Source organism: Hyla sarda, chromosome 11, assembly GCF_029499605.1.
Source record: "Hyla sarda isolate aHylSar1 chromosome 11, aHylSar1.hap1, whole genome shotgun sequence".
Classification (NCBI taxonomy): Eukaryota; Metazoa; Chordata; class Amphibia; order Anura; family Hylidae; genus Hyla; species Hyla sarda.
Window position 1 is genome coordinate 6,299,118 of NC_079199.1, and position 16,205 is coordinate 6,315,322.

The 16,205-nt window shown below is 46.5% G+C and overlaps 1 protein-coding gene across 5 annotated transcripts in view; it reads left to right on the forward strand.

The window, feature by feature from the left end:
* Window positions 1–16,205, forward strand: part of UNC79 (unc-79 homolog, NALCN channel complex subunit) — a 173,373-nt gene that overhangs the window by 93,159 nt on the left and 64,009 nt on the right. For 4 of the 5 annotated variants that reach the window (XM_056544993.1, XM_056544995.1, XM_056544996.1 and 1 more), the window contains 8 exons: window positions 461–662; window positions 1,864–2,043; window positions 2,389–2,454; window positions 3,995–4,281; window positions 7,843–8,025; window positions 11,245–11,407; window positions 11,538–11,690; window positions 13,618–14,757. In XM_056544993.1, coding sequence (XP_056400968.1) covers window positions 461–662; window positions 1,864–2,043; window positions 2,389–2,454; window positions 3,995–4,281; window positions 7,843–8,025; window positions 11,245–11,407; window positions 11,538–11,690; window positions 13,618–14,757 — 2,374 coding nt within the window. The remainder of the gene's footprint in view (window positions 1–460; window positions 663–1,863; window positions 2,044–2,388; window positions 2,455–3,994; window positions 4,282–7,842; window positions 8,026–11,244; window positions 11,408–11,537; window positions 11,691–13,617; window positions 14,758–16,205) is intronic. The other variant, XM_056544994.1, reaches the window with a different exon arrangement.

Consider the following 16,205-nt stretch of genomic DNA (forward strand, 5'->3'; position numbering starts at 1 on the left):
AGTGTATACATCCTGACCTAGAATAGTATACAACAAGGGACATATATCCTCTTATATAGAGTGTATACATCCTGACCTAGAATAGTGTACAACAAGGGACATGTATCCTCTTATATAGAGTGTATACATCCTGACCTAGAATAGTGTACAACAAGGGACATGTATCTTCTTATATAGAGTGTATACATCCTGACCTAGATTAGTATATGACAAGAGACATGTATGATCTTATATAGAGTGTATACATCCTGACCTAGAATAGTATACAAGGGACATGTATTCTCTTATATAGAGTGTATACATCCTGACCTAGAATAGTATATAACAAGGGACATGTATTCTCTTATATAGAGTGTATACATCCTGACCTAGAATAGTATATAACAAGGGACATGTATCATCTGAATTATGAAATAAATAATGTATTTTTCATGGTTTTCTTCCTGTCTTGTCCTCGCAGGGTCTTTGCCTTTGCCTGGATTTCCAGTTTGACACCGTGGTAAAAGATCGTCCAACAATCCTCAGCAAACTCCTTCTCCTTCATTTCCTGAAGCAAGACATTCCGGCCCTGAGCTGGGAGTTCTTTGTAAACAGATTTGATACTTTGTCTCTGGAGGCTCAGCTACATCTCGACTGCAACAAGGACTTTCCATTCCCTACAAGTAAGGATTTCATTACTGGCACACCAATAGTTAATACTGATCCTGAGTTATATCCTGTATTATACTCCAGAGCTGTACTCACTATTCTGCTGGTGACGTCACTGTGTACATACATTACATTACTTATCCTGTACTGATCCTGAGTTATATCCTGTATTATACTCCAGAGCTGTACTCACTATTCTGCTGGTGAGGTCACTGTATATACATTACATTACTTATCCTGTACTGATCCTGAGTTATATCCTGTATTATACTCCAGAGCTGTACTCACTATTCTGCTGGTAAGGTCACTGTGTACATACATTACATTACTGATCCTGTACTGATCCTGAGTTATATCCTATATTATACCCCAGAGCTGTACTCACTATTCTGCTGGTGAGGTCACTGTGTACATACATTACATTACTTATCCTGTACTGATCCTGAGTTATATTCTGTATTATACTCCAGAGCTGTACTCACTATTCTGCTGGTGAGGTCACTGTGTATATACATTACATTACTTATCCTGCACTGATCCTGAGTTATATCCTGTATTATACTCCATAACTGTACTCACTATTCTGCTGGTGAGGTCACTGTGTACATACATTACATTACTTATCCTGTACTGATCCTGAGTTATATCCTGTATTATACCCCAGAGCTGTACTCACTATTCTGCTGGTGGGGTCACTGTGTACATACATTACATTACTTATCCTGTACTGATCCTGAGTTATATCCTGTATTATACTCCAGAGCTGTACTCACTATTCTGCTGGTGAGGTCACTGTGTACATACATTACATTACTTATCCTGTACTTATCCTGAGTTATATCCTGTATTATACTCCAGAGCTGTACTCACTATTCTGCTGGTGAGGTCACTGTGTACATACATTACATTACTTATCCTGTACTGATCCTGAGTTATATTCTGTATTATACTCCAGAGCTGTACTCACTATTCTGCTGGTGACGTCACTGTGTACATACATTACATTACTTATCCTGTACTGATCCTGAGTTATATCCTGTATTATACTCCAGAGCTTTACTCACTATTCTGCTGGTGAGGTCGATGTGTACATACATTACATTACTTATCCTGTACTGATCCTGAGTTATATCCTGTATTATACTCCAGAACTGTACTCACTATTCTGCTGGCTCTCATATTTCACTTCTCTTCTTTATTGTATTCTTATTTCAGCCATCACAGCGGTGAGGACTAACGTGGCTAATTTAAGTGACGCTGCCCTGTGGAAGATCAAAAGGGCGCGCTTTGCACGCAACCGTCATAAGAGTGTCCGTTCCCTCCGAGACAGCGTCAAAGGAGCTGGAGAATCCAAGAGGGCGCTCTCCCTGCCAGAGACTCTTAGCACCAAAATCCGTTGAGTATTATCTTACATGAGACTCCTCCATGTTGTCGCTTATGTCACTTATTTCCATTGATGCCTTTGTACAGTTTTTCTTAAACAATGTGCCTCCAGCTGTTGCAAAACTACAACTCCCAGCATGCCCAGACAGCCAATGGCTGTCTGGGCATTCTGGGAGTTGTAGCTTTGCAACAGCTGGAGGCACACTTTTTTTATTTATGTTCTAGTAGCTTCTTATGACAGAATTTTTCGGGTTACCGGCCCTTTAATCTCTTGGTTGTCATTTCTGTTACACACCGTCACCATTGAGTGTCATTTCAGACATGTTTTCTTAGAATTGTTTTCTTCCCTGTCTCCAGCTGTCAGGTTGACGAGGCACGAGCAGTCAGCACCGGCACTCGGCAGCACGGCGGAACAAGCCCAAGGTGAGTCTGTGGGAGATGGAATGTCTCAATATTTACTGCTGATGTTATTCTGTAAATTTAAATGATTTCCCACGTAGGGATAAAGGCTAAATCTGCAACACTTCTGACTAAAGGGGCACAGGCATTGACTACTGTAACACAGGGTGTCCCCATAGTCATCCTTAAGCCTCACTCAGTTGATGGGCCATCGATTATAAGGGTCTGTCTCTAAGTGATTGCCCCTGAGGACATCACTTTACATGGTGAAACATGTAGGGGGAAACTGTTTCACGTTTTAATAATCAGCAAAGTTCCTTTCCCTGAATACACACTGCAGGTACACTACAAGCTCCTCGGTTAATGGTAGCAAATAGGGAGAAGTTCATTCGGGCGCTCCATATCGCCCCTTTAATGCTTTTCCTCTAAACATCACACAGTGATGAATGTCAATGAATGTCCTTGTAGTGTGCAGATTCCAGGGTTTACTTGTCCTGGGAACCCCCAATAATACATTCCTAAGTCCTAATAATAAGTCCTTCTTCTGAGTGATTGCCCCTGAGGACGCCACTTTTCTCGGTGAAACTTGTAGGGGGGCACTGTTTTACATCTAAATAATCAGCAAAGTTCCTGTCAATCTGAAGACACTGCAAGCTTAATGGTTATTGACAAAAAATAGTGAGCACTTAATTGGGGCACCCCATATTGCTGCCAGGGAAACTGCCCCTTTAATTCTTTCCCCCCCCTACACATCACACAGGTATGTGATATTGATGAATGTCCTTGTAGTGTGCAGATTCCAGGGTTTATTTGCCCTGGCGACCCCCAATAATGCACTTGTGGTGTGCCACAGGGGTGCAATGTAAGGTGAATGGGGCAGATGTTGTAGCCCAGGGGCAGGTGTTATTAAGCCCTAAATGTTCGTGACGCCAGGGCGTGGTTTTCCCTAAGTAACCACCAGAAGGTAGCTCAGGAGGGCCCTCTAGGACACAGAGGGACTCAACCTGACAGGGCCTAAGTACTGTACGGGACTATATCCCATACTGGGACATCACACACTCATAAGTCCTAATAGATTCTTCTGAGTGATTTCCCCTGAGGACACCACTTTTCACGGTGAAACATGTAGGGGGAGGGGGGGGACTGTTTAGCATCTTAATCAGCAAAGTTCCTGTCCCTGTGAAGACACTGCAGATACACTGCAGGCTTATTGGTTATTGACAACAAATAGCGAGCACTAAATTCGGGCACCCCATATAGCTACCAGGGTTAATCTGTCCTGGGAACACCCAATAATACATATGTTCTAATACAGTTGTGTCCAAACTGTGGCCCTCCAGATGTTGCAAAACTACAACTCCCAGCATGCCCGGACAGCCGTTTTGCAACATCTGGAGGGCCACAGTTTGGACACCACTGTTCTAATAGATGATAGGGGAGGGGTTTCAGTCCCTATAGGTGATCCACTTCTTCACCCATGTGGTGTTACCATGACTGCTCCCATAATGCACCAGGAATCCCACATACACATCTCCAGGTTAAACATTTAACCCTTTCCGTACAGGTCAGCAATCTCCAGAGAATGACAACATCATCAAGGACCCTCTGCCTGAGGACGCGGGGATCGACCACCAGACCGTGCACCACCTGATCACCGTCCTCATGAAGTTCATGGCCAAAGACAAGAGCAGCGCAGAAGCCGACATTAGCAGCGCCAAAGCTTTTAACACTGTGAAACGCCATCTGTACGTGCTGCTGGGCTTCGATCAGCAGGAAGGGTGTTTCATGATCGCCCCTCAAAAAATGCGCATGTCTACATGCTTCAATGCATTTATTGCAGGAATAGCGCAGGTATGACGCATCTAGCAGACATTTTATTCTGGAAAAAAAAATGGGCGAAAAACAAAATGGTCACCATCACAGCTCCAGCTATTCATGCAGCTATTGTGGACCCTTAAAGGGGTACTCCACTGGAAAACATTTTTTTTCTAAATCAACTGGTGCCAGAAAGTTAAACAGATTTGTAAATTACTTCTATTTAAAAATCTTAATCCTTCCAGTACTTATTAGCGGCTGTATACTACAGAGGAAATTCTTTTCTTTTTGGATTTCTTTTCTTTCTTATCACAGTGCTCTCTGCTGACCATGTCAGGAACTGTCCAGAGCAGGATAGGTTTGCTATGGGGATTTTCTCCTGCTCTGGACAGTTCCTAAAAGGGACAGAGGTGTCAGCAGAGAGCACTGTGGTCAGACAGAAAGAAAATTCAAAAAGAACAGAACTTCCTCTGTAGTATACAGCAGCTGATAAGTACTGGAAGGATTAAGATTTTTTAATAGAAGTAATTTACAAATCTGTTCTGGCACCAGTTGATTAAAACAGAAAATGTTTTCCACCGGAGAACCCCTTTTAATGACACATTCACAAGCCCATAATTGGGTAGGTGCGCCATTGAGGGGTCCTGGAAAGCTGATTGACAACCCTTATAGCAGGAGAGAAAAAAATGTAATTCAACTGAACTGACGGGTTTTGAACCAACATGGCCCTTACTCATAGTCTAACTTAGGTATGGGAGTACTGGTGTAGATATATCTATATCTATGTTTGCTTTGGTGAAAAACTGTTTGAAGGGTCCCATTCTTAAAAAAATGAAATATAAATAAACATATAGATATTTTTTTGTTAGAACAAGCATCCTTCAAACAGTCTTTTCACCAAGCAAGCAGGCCCAAAAAGTTCAGCAGCCTTGGGTTTATTGTAAGAATTCACATACAGCAGCATGAATGCACTATTTCTCCCATTACAAAATAACGTACGTTATCAATAACGGGCTATGACAGGTTAAAACGGGTAATGTAAAAATCCCGTAGGCTATAATGGCATCTTGTAACGTCCGTTTTTAATGGTTTTGTTAACGGGTCATTATAACGGATCTTTAAAACAGAGAATTCTATAGTGTGCAAACCAGTGTTATGTCACTGAGGCACGAAGCCTTCGATACCTACCTCCCATCCACCATTTGCTGCTTGCTTACAATAGATAGATATCTGCATAAAATATCACAGCGGCACATCCAGATAGCGGTTAAAGGGGTACTCTGGGGGAAAACACTTTTTTTTAAATCAACTGATGCCAGAAAGTTATACAGATTTGTTAATTACTTCTATTAAAAAATCTCAATCCTTCCAGTACTTATCAGCTGCTGTATGCTCCACAGGAAGTTGTGTAGTTCTTTCCGGTCTGACCACAGTGCTCTCTGCTGACACCTCTGTCCATGTCAGGAACTGTCCAGAGTAGGAACAAATCCCCATAGCAAACCTCTCCTGATCTGGACAGTTCTTGACATGGACAGAGGTGTCAGCAGAGAGCACTGTGGTCAGACCAGAAAGAACTATACAACTTCCTGTGGAGCATACAGCAGCTGATAAGTACTGGAAGGATTAAGATTTTTTAATAGAAGTAATTTACAAATCTGTTTAACTTTCTGGAGCCAATTTATATGAAAATGTTTTCCACCGGAGTACCCCTTTCAAGTGCGGCTTTATTCAACACCAGAATGCCGTGACGATATTTCGGCCATCTCACATGGCCATTGTCAAGCGAAATGGCCAAAACTTTGCCATGGCATTCTGGTGTTGACTATAGCCACACTTCAACGGCTGTCTGGATGTGCTGCAGATATTACAGAGGCTGTTGGACCTTTCCATAGCTGTCACCCTATCTGGACTTCTTTGGTTGTGCTGCTCCTCTTCATTTTTTGTAGATAGTTTGATAAATTAGGACCAGTACTCCTAACCTTAAGTGAGACTATGAGTAAGGGCCATGGTGGTCCAAAACCCGTCAGTCCTACTGTATTTTTCTCCTTTATGTCAATAGGCGTTTTCCTTCTACCTCCTAATGCGTTGTTCCCCAACCAGGGGGCCTGCTGCTGTTGGGAAAACAACAACTCCCAGCATGTCTGGACAGCCTGGTAGGGGAAACACTGAGATATGGGGAAATCCTGCACCCTGATACTATGGAGGCATTCTAGTATTTGTAGTCCCTCAATAGAGGATGATAGGATTGATGTTTAATAAAGTCTAAATATCTGGAAACATTTTTGTCTGTATCTAGTCTTGTTCACACAGCTGAAGGTGTGTTACAGTGTATCAGTGAGTCCAGGACAGAAGATAGTTTTTTTTTCTGCTGCTGTGTTTGCATGGATTGTTTACACTGATACATTGTAACAAACCCACAGACAAAAGGTTTGTGCTAATGTTTAAGGGTATGTTCACATTTCGGATTTAGAACGGAATCTTCGCTCGCAGAATTCCGCTAGTGGAGATTCCATCCTGGTGGCCGCCGCCGCCGAAATACTCCACGGTAGGACCGCGCGGCACTGCGCCATCACCATTGACGGCTATGAAGTGCTTGCGGACTTCCGCGCAAAGAAAGAACATGTTCGGAATTGTCCGCCGCTGAAATTCCGCAGTGTGAACGGGTCCGCAGAAGACCCATTCACACTAATGGTAGGAGTTCGCAGTGCGGAATTCCGATGCGCAATTCAGTGTGCAGAATTCTGCGCTAAAGCCGTAGTGTGAACATACCCTTAAAGGGGTACTCCGCCCCTAGACATCTTATCCCTTATTCAAAGGAAAGGGGATAAGATGTCTGATTGCAGGGCTCCCGCCACTGGGGACCCTCGTGATCTCGGCTGCGGTATCCCAGACATCCGCTATCCCGGACGTCACGGTCATGCCCAGCTTGTGATATCATGGCCACGCCCCCTCAATTCAAGTCTATGGGAGGGGGCGTGACGGCCATCACGCCCCCTCCCATAGACTTGCATTGAGGGGGCGTGGCCAAAACATCACAAGCGCTGAACCCGACGCTCTAAATGAACGCCGGGTGCAGCAGGGAGATCGCGGGGGTCCCCAGCTGCGGGACCCGTGCGATCAGACATCTTATTCCTTATCCTTTGGATAGAGGATAAGATGTCTAGGGGCGGAGTACCCCTTTAAGTACTAGACTAGATACAGACAAAAATGTTTCCAGATATGTTCACTGTATGAAACATCAATCCCATCACCCTCTATTGAGGGACTACAAGTACTAGCATGCCTCCATTGTATCAGAGTGCAGGAATTCTCCTATATCTCAGTGTTTCCCAACCAGGGGGCCTTTCATGGCTGTCCGGGCATGCTGGGAGTTGTAGTTTTGCAACAGCTGGAGGCACCCTAGTTGGAAAACACTGGTAGGAGATGTCATGCTACTCAACCCTGAGCTCTCCAGCTGTTGCAAAACTACAACTTCCAGCATGTCCGGACAGCCGAAGGCTGTCCGGGCATGCTGGGAGTTGTAGTTTTGAGCCAGTCTATGCTTATTCTATCGTTGTAGTTTACCTCAGTGATTTGTTGCTATTTCATGCTTTGTAGGTGATGGATTATAACATCAACCTGGGGAAACATCTTCTACCACTTGTTGTTCAAGTCCTAAAATATTGCACCTGCCCCCAGCTCCGCCATTACTTCCAGCAGCCGCCCCGCTGCTCGCTCTGGTCTCTGAAGCCGCACATCCGCCAGATGTGGCTGAAGGCTCTCCTCGTCATCCTCTATAAGGTACCATAGGAAATATCAGGGACAATGTTTGCAGGAACTTTCACCACCGCTACCGAAAGTATGGCGGCACGTACAAACACAAAGTGGCTTGCAGCAGATGTAAACGGGGTAGAGGTTTGGGTGCTCCCACAAGATCCATGGCGCCAGGTACCAGACCCCACCAGTGCTCAGGATAGGCTACCGGTTTTTGAAGCAAAGCTATCACCCCACCCCACACCTATCATTCCTTTATATGGTCTGTCTGTTTATTTTCACAGACACAATGCAGTTTTCTGGCACTTTTCCGTGCAAGTGTCAAAGAGGCGTGGCCTAGGGTCCACTGTGCCCTAGGCCTGAAATGCCTCTGTTTGCCGAATCGCCTCCCTCTTGCATAATGATGGACAGGCAAGGCCCAATATTCGTAAACAGAGGCGTTCCGGGTTTAGGGCACAGTGGACCCTAGGCCACGCCTCCTTGACACTTGCACTGCACAGAAATCTGCACTGTTTTTGTGAAAATAAAAACACAGACACAAGATATAAAGGCGTGATGGGTATGATTTTATTATAATCTATGTATCCGTGCTAGTTCACCACTGCCATTTGGTGTTGTGCCCCCTGTTGCCATAAAGATGTAATTACACTCTGAGGTGTTTATACGTTGAGCCCATTATCATGCAGACACCGACCTCACCTTCATATGGCGGCTGAATATGTTAATGTCCACACCGGGGTCACCATTATTCTATACATCTGTCATCTTGGATTCCAATTGGTGACACAAAAGTTCTCCGAGTGTCCGTCACCTGTCACCGAGCCGTCAGCGCGTCACCTTGTAGGACGGCTCGCCAGTAACCACGGAGAATACATGAATAAAATGACGGGCAGGAAGACCATCCGGGCTGTACAGTCACTGCTGTTCTGAATATGGCAGTTAGAGATGAGCGAACTTACAGTAAATTCGATTCGTCCCGAACTTCTCGGCTCGGCAGTTGATGACTTATCCTGCGTAAATTAGTTCAGCCTTCAGGTGCTCCGGTGGGCTGGAAAAGGTGGATACAGTCCTAGGAGACTCTTTCCTAGGACTGTATCCACCTTTTCCAGCCCACGGGAGCACCGGAAAGCTGAACTAATTTACGCAGGAAAAGTCATCATCTGCCGAGCCGAGAAGTTTGTGACGAATCGAATTTACTGTAAGTTCGCTCATCTCCAATGGCAGTGTTTCCCAATCTAGGTGCCCCCAGCTGTTGCAAAACTACAACTCCCAGCATGCCCGGACAGCCGTTGGCTGTCCGGGCATGCTGGGAGTTGTAGTTTTGCAATAGCTGGAGGCACCCTAGTTGGGAAACACTGATACAGAGGCTTAAAGGGGTACTCCGGTGGAAAACTTTTGTTTTTTAAATCAAGAAAGTTAAACAGATTTGTAAATTACTTCTATTAAAAAATCTTTACCCTTCCTGTACTTATTAGCAGCTGTATGCTACAGAGGAAATTCTTTTCTTTTTGAATTTCTTTTTTGTCTTGTCCACAGTGCTCTCTGCTGACACCTCTGTCCGTGTCAGGAACTGTCCAGAGCAGCATAGGTTTGCTATGGGGATTTTCTCCTGCTCTGAGCAGTTCCTGATACGACCATCAGGTGTCAGCAGAGAGCACTGTGGACAAGACAAAAAAAGAAATTCAAAAGGAAAAGAATTTCCTCTGGAGCATACAGCTGCTAATAAGTACTGGAAGGGTAAAGATTTTTTTTTATAGAATTCATTTACAAATCTGTTTAACTTTCTGGCACCAGTTGATTTAAAAAAAAATGTTTTCCACCGGAGTACCTCTTTAAAACCTGTCCTGACAAAGTCCTGCTCACACAGCTGAGGCTTTGTTACAATGTATCAGTGAGCTCAGGAAGGGGGACAGATCTGTGCTGCTTTTGTTTTGCTTAAAATGATAATGAGCACCTCAGCCGTGACAAGTATTGGGGTCAGGACAGGGTTTTCAGTCTCTAAATAGAAGCTAATTTCCATACCTTGACATGAAGCAGAGATCTACTTGTCCGGCCATGCTGGGAGTTGTAGTTTTGAAGCATCTGGAGGTTCACAATTTGGAGACCTAGGACAATGTTTCCCATCCAGGGTGCCTGCAGCTGTTTAAAAACTGCAACTCCCAGCATGCCTGGACAGCCTATGGCTGTCTGGGCATGCTGGGAGTTATAGTTTTGCAACAGCTGGAGAGCCTAAGATTGGGGAACACAACAGTTCCTACCAGGGTGCCTGCAGCTGTTGCAAAACTACAAGTCCCAGCATGCCCAGACAGCCAAAGGCTGTCCGGGCATGCTGGGAGTTGTAGTTTAGCAACATCTGGAGATCCACAGTTTAAAAATCTAGGCCCTAGGTCAGTGTTTCCCAACCAGGGTACCTGCAGCTGTTACAAAACAACTCCCAGCATGCCCAGACAGCTTTTGGAGACACCTTGGTTGGGAAACACTGATATATAGGAAAATCCTGCACCCTTTTACTATTTAGGAAAGCTAGTACTTGTCCATCAGTAAAGGATGATGAGGTTGAAGTCTTAAAGGGGTACTCCGGTGGAAAACCTTTTTTATTTTTTTTATTTTTATTATTTTTTTTAAATCAACTGGTGCCAGAAAGTTAAACAGATTTGTAAATGACTTCTATTAAAAAATATTAATCCTTCCAGTACTTATCAGCTATATGCTCCACAGGAAGTTGTGTAGTTCTTTCCAGTCTGGCCACAGTGCTCTCTGCTGACACCTCTGTCCATTTGAGGAACTGTCCAGAGTAAGAGCAATTCCCCATAGCAAACCTATCTTGCTTTGGACAGTTCCTGATATGAACAGAGGTGTCAGCAGAGAAATCCAAAAAGAAAATAATTTCCTCTTTAATATTCAGTAGCCAATAAGTACTGGAAGGATTAAGATTTTTTTATAGAAATAATTTACAAATCTGTTTAACTTTTTGGCACCAGTTGATTTAAAAAATGTTTCCCCCCCCCCCCCCCCCGGAGTACCCCTTTAATATCTGGAAACCGTTTTGTCTGTATCCAGTCTTGTTCACACAGCTGAAGGTATGTTACAGTGTATTAGTGAGTCCAGGACAGAAATTCGATTTTCTACTGCTGCCGTGCTTGACTCGCAGAGGATTGTTACTTTACACTGATACATTGTGACAAACCCACAGTGAAAAGGTTCAGAGCTTTTGGTTACACGGTGATAATATTGTGTTTGTCGCAGTATCCGTACAGGGAAGCCGATCTCGGGAAGATCGTGTTACATCTCATCCACATCACTGTAAACACGCTGAACGCGCAGTATCACAGCTGCAAACCGCACGCCACGGCCGGCCCCCTGTACAGCGACAACAGTAACATCAGCCGATACAGCGAGAAGGAAAAAGGTGAATGTGAACACTCCCCTCAGCTTCCATGGACTCCTATTAGGGGTGCGGCAGCGGCCTCCATGTTGGTTGTCACCCGACTAATGATAACAACTTGACAGAAAATCCTTCTTTGTTTTCGCATCCCCAGCAGAGGAAGACAGCGTGTTCGATGAGTCCGACATCCACGAAACGCCCACCGGAGCCTGTAACAAGGAGTCACAGACTTTTTTCGCACGTCTGAAGAGGATCGGAGGGAGCAAGATGGTGAAATATCAACCGGTAGACATGAGCGGACAGAGAAGTACGAGCAATAAGGCGGTCTGTGTGTTCTTAGGGGAGGGGAGCTGGGATGAGCGGCTTAAGTCCATAAAACGTCTGTCAAAGAATCCCATTCATTTCAATGGTATTTTTGACCATCCTTCCTGTTATGTCCCGTTATGAGTAACGTCCGTTATTTTTGACGGGACAAATAACGGTGCATGCACTAATTTTTGTCCCATCAAAAATAACGATGGAATAAAGGATGTTAAAATTTTAACATTGAAGTCTACGGGTGGCGGATGTTCACAAATTACATCTGTTATTGCTACTGACCATGCCCAGTAATGCCTCTAAACCAGGAAGTGAACAGCAGGGGGTGGCAACAGCTGGAGGCACACTATGGGTCGGATCACCGGCAGATCCACAGCGTAAAATACGCTGCGGATCCATTAGGTGTGACCCTACCCATACGTGTGACCCCACCTCATGTGTGACCCTACCCATACGTGTGATCCTACCCTTACGTGTAACCCTACCCTTATGTGTGACCCTACCCTTATGTGTGATCCTACCCATACGTGTGACCCTACCCTCACGTGTGATCCTACCCATACGTGTGACCCTATCCTCACGTGTGACCCTACCCATACGTGTGATCCTACCCTTACGTGTAACCCTACCCTTATGTGTGACCCTACCCTTATGTGTGATCCTACCCATACGTGTGACCCTACCCTCACGTGTGATCCTACCCATACGTGTGACCCTATCCTCACGTGTGACCCTACCCATACGTGTGACCCTATCCTCACGTGTGACCCTATCCTCACGTGTGACCCTACCCATACGTGTGACCCTATCCTCACGTGTGACCCTACCCTTATGTGTGACCCTACCCATACGTGTGATCCTACCTTTACGTGTAACCCTACCCTTATGTGTAACCCTACCCTTATGTGTGACCTTACCCATACGTGTGATCCTACCCATACGTGTGACCCTATCCTCACGTGTGACCCTACCCTCACGTGTGATCCTACCATACGTGTGACCCTACCCATACGTGTGACCCTATCCTTACGTGTGACCCTATCCTTACGTGTGACCCTATCCTTACGTGTGACCCTACCCATACGTGTAACCCTACCCTTATGTGTGACCCTACCCTTACGTGTGACCCTACCCTCACATGTGACCCTACCCTCACGTGTGACCCTACCCATATGTGTGACCCTACCCTCACGTGTGATCCTACCCTCACGTGTGATCCTACCCTCACGTGTGACCCTACCCATACGTGTGACCCTACCCTCATGTGTGACCCTACCCTCACGTGTGATCCTACCCTCATCTGTGATCCTACCCTCACGTGTGATCCTACCCTCACGTGTGACCCTATCCTCACATGTGACCCTATCCATACGTGTGACCCTATCCTCACGTGTGACCCTACCCTTACGTGTGACCCTACCCTTACGTGTGACCCTACCCTCACGTGTGACCCTACCCTCACGTGTGACCCTACCCTCACGTGTGACCCTACCCTCACGTGTGACCCTACCCTCACGTGTGATCCTACCCATACGTGTGACCCTACCCTTACGTGTGACCCTACCCTTACGTGTGACCCTACCCTTACGTGTGACCCTACCCTCACGTGTGATCCTACCCTCACGTGTGATCCTACCCTCACGTGTGATCCTACCCTCACGTGTGATCCTACCCTCACGTGTGACCCTATCCTCACATGTGACCCTATCCATACGTGTGACCCTACCCTCACGTGTGACCCTACCCTTACGTGTGACCCTTCCCTTACGTGTGACCCTTCCCTTACGTGTGACCCTTCCCTTACGTGTGACCCTACCCATACGTCTCACCCTACCCTTATAAGGTGACCCTTACGTGTGTTCCCTTAACATTCTTCTTTGGATAATCTCCCTTTTTCTTTCTTTGTTTTATTTCAGGTGAAATAGAACTGGCGGAATACCGAGAATCTGGAGACAGCATCTTGCGCTGCGTCAGAGAAGAAACCATCCAGAAGAAGCGGCTGCGTTCCCTCAAGCAAAAGTCCTTGGACATCGGCAACACCGACTCCTTGCTGTTCACCCTGGATGAGCACCGCCGCAAGTCCTGCATAGACCGCTGTGACATCAGCCACAGCCAGAAGATGAATGACTACGCGCAGTCCCGACAGAACTCGGCCACCAAGGCCGATAATGTGGACTCCAATGAGAAGCCATCAGAGGGCGGCCATGAGGCCAGGAGACCCGTCATACCGGAGGTGACACTCAGCTGCATGGAGACCTTTGAGGTCAAGGTGGACTCTCCAGTAAAGCCGCCATCTCTGAAGGAAGACTTGGACCTGATAGATTTATCTTCAGACTCCACCTCAGGACCCGAGAAACAGTCCATGTTATCCACCTCCGACAGCGACTCTCTGGTGTTTGAGCCTCTGCCACCATTGAGGATCGTGGAGAGTGACGACGAGGAGTTCCAACTCATCAACAGCAGCAATATCGTGGTGTCGGCCGCTTCAACTCCCATCAGTGCGTCCGTGCTCAGCCTCAGTATGACGCCATTGGTCCAGGTCAGCATAGAGGACTGCTCGAAAACCTTCACCTCAGAGGATTTCTGCTACAGTCCAGATCTGCAGGTACTAGACACCCCGTCCCAATCTGCTGAAGGTCACAAAAACTTCAGCCGGCCCGGAGATCTCCTGGAAGTGTCCACTGGGAGCCCCCTGACCCTGAAACAGAAGAGGGACCAGCTGCGCAAGTCCTGTGCTCTGGCCGAAATGTCTGAAGACGACACCTACGAGGAGGAAAACGAAGCGGAGGAAAAGAAATCCCCCGTCAAAAGCATCCACCTCACCGTCCCGGAGGATCCTGATAACCAGACAGACAGCGAGAAGCCGGAGGCCGGCACAGAATCGGACCAGGAGCAAAGTGCCGAACCGAAGGAAGAGATAGAAGAGTCCGAATTCAAGATCCAGATAGTCCCCAGGCAGCGGAAGCAAAGAAAGATCGCGGTCAGTGCGATCCAGAGGGAATACCTGGACATCACCTTCAACATTCTGGACAAGCTGGGAGAGCAGAAAGGCACAGGTAAGGCCTTGTTCACACACCGACACCCCATCCTGCTCCACAGAAGAACATAATGGACATCGTGCCGGAACCGCTGCATGGCAGATGCCAATGGGGCCTGACGGACCGCATTCACTATAACGAGGTCCATCAGGTTTATGGCATGTTGTCCAGCAATGGAGGCTTCTTTCCAAACCTTTGGCAGAGATGTCCTAGAGCAATGGTCTCTAAACTGTGGACCTCAAGCTTTTGAAAAACTACAACTCCCAGCATGCCCAGACAGCCAACGGCTGTCTGGGCATGCTGGGAGTTGTAGTTTTGCAACAGCTGGAGGCACACTAGCTGTTTCGGGCGCGCTGGAAGTTGTAAAATTGGAATGGCTGGAGGCACCTTGGATGCTTTGGAAAACTACAACCCCCAGCATGTCCGGGCATGTTGTGGGTTGTAGTTTAGCAACAGATAGAGATCCACAGTTTGGATAGGAGATAAGATGTCTTGGTGCAGAGCACCCCTTTAATGTAAAAATAAAAAAACAATAGCCCATCCATGCACACCACAGAATATCTTCTAGAGCCGCACCCTCCCTATTGACGGCAATGCAGTTTCACACGTTATGGCTCTCGAAAGAACAAAGGGGGAGATTTATCAAAACCGGTCCAGAGGAAAAGTTGCCCAGTTGCCCATAGCAACCAATCAGATCACTGCTTTCATTTTGCAGAGGCCTTGTAAAAAATGAAAGAAGCGATCTGATTGGTCGCTATGGGCAACTGGGCAACTTTTCCTCTGGACAGGTTTTGATAAATCTCCCCCAAAGTGTGCACGGGGCAGCAGAGTCCCATCGAAAACAAAGGGAGGCTTCTGCAAGAAATTCGGAAATTCCATAGTGTGCATGGGCTCTAAGGCTGGGTTCACACCACGTTTTCTTAAATACGGTTCCCGTATACGGTTTGGAGGAGGGGGGCGGGGCTTAATCGCGGCGCCCGCACTCAGCCGTATTCGGGAACCGTATTTAATACAAGTCTATGAGCCGACCGGAGTGAACCGCAGCCTCCGGTCGGCTTCGTTTTCGGCCGTATGCGGTTTCCCCACCGCAGGCAAAAACGTGGTCGACCACGTTTTTGCCTGCGGTGGGGAAACCGCATACGGCCGAAAACGAAGCCGACCGGAGGCTGCGGTTCACTCCGGTCGGCTCATAGACTTGTATTAAATACGGTTCCCGAATACGGCTGAGTGCGGGCGCCGCGATTAAGCCCCGCCCCCCTCCTACAAACCGTATACGGGAACCGTATTTAAGAAATCGTGGTGTGAACCCAGCCTCAGTCAGGTGTGTGTTTTTCAAGAAGGACGGAAAAGGGGAATAGTCTTCTATACTAGTCCATCTCACACGAAAAACATACAGATGTAAATAAAAGGGGCAAAACACAGTGGTAATAGTATGTATTTTACAAACTGTAATGTGAACAGCCCCT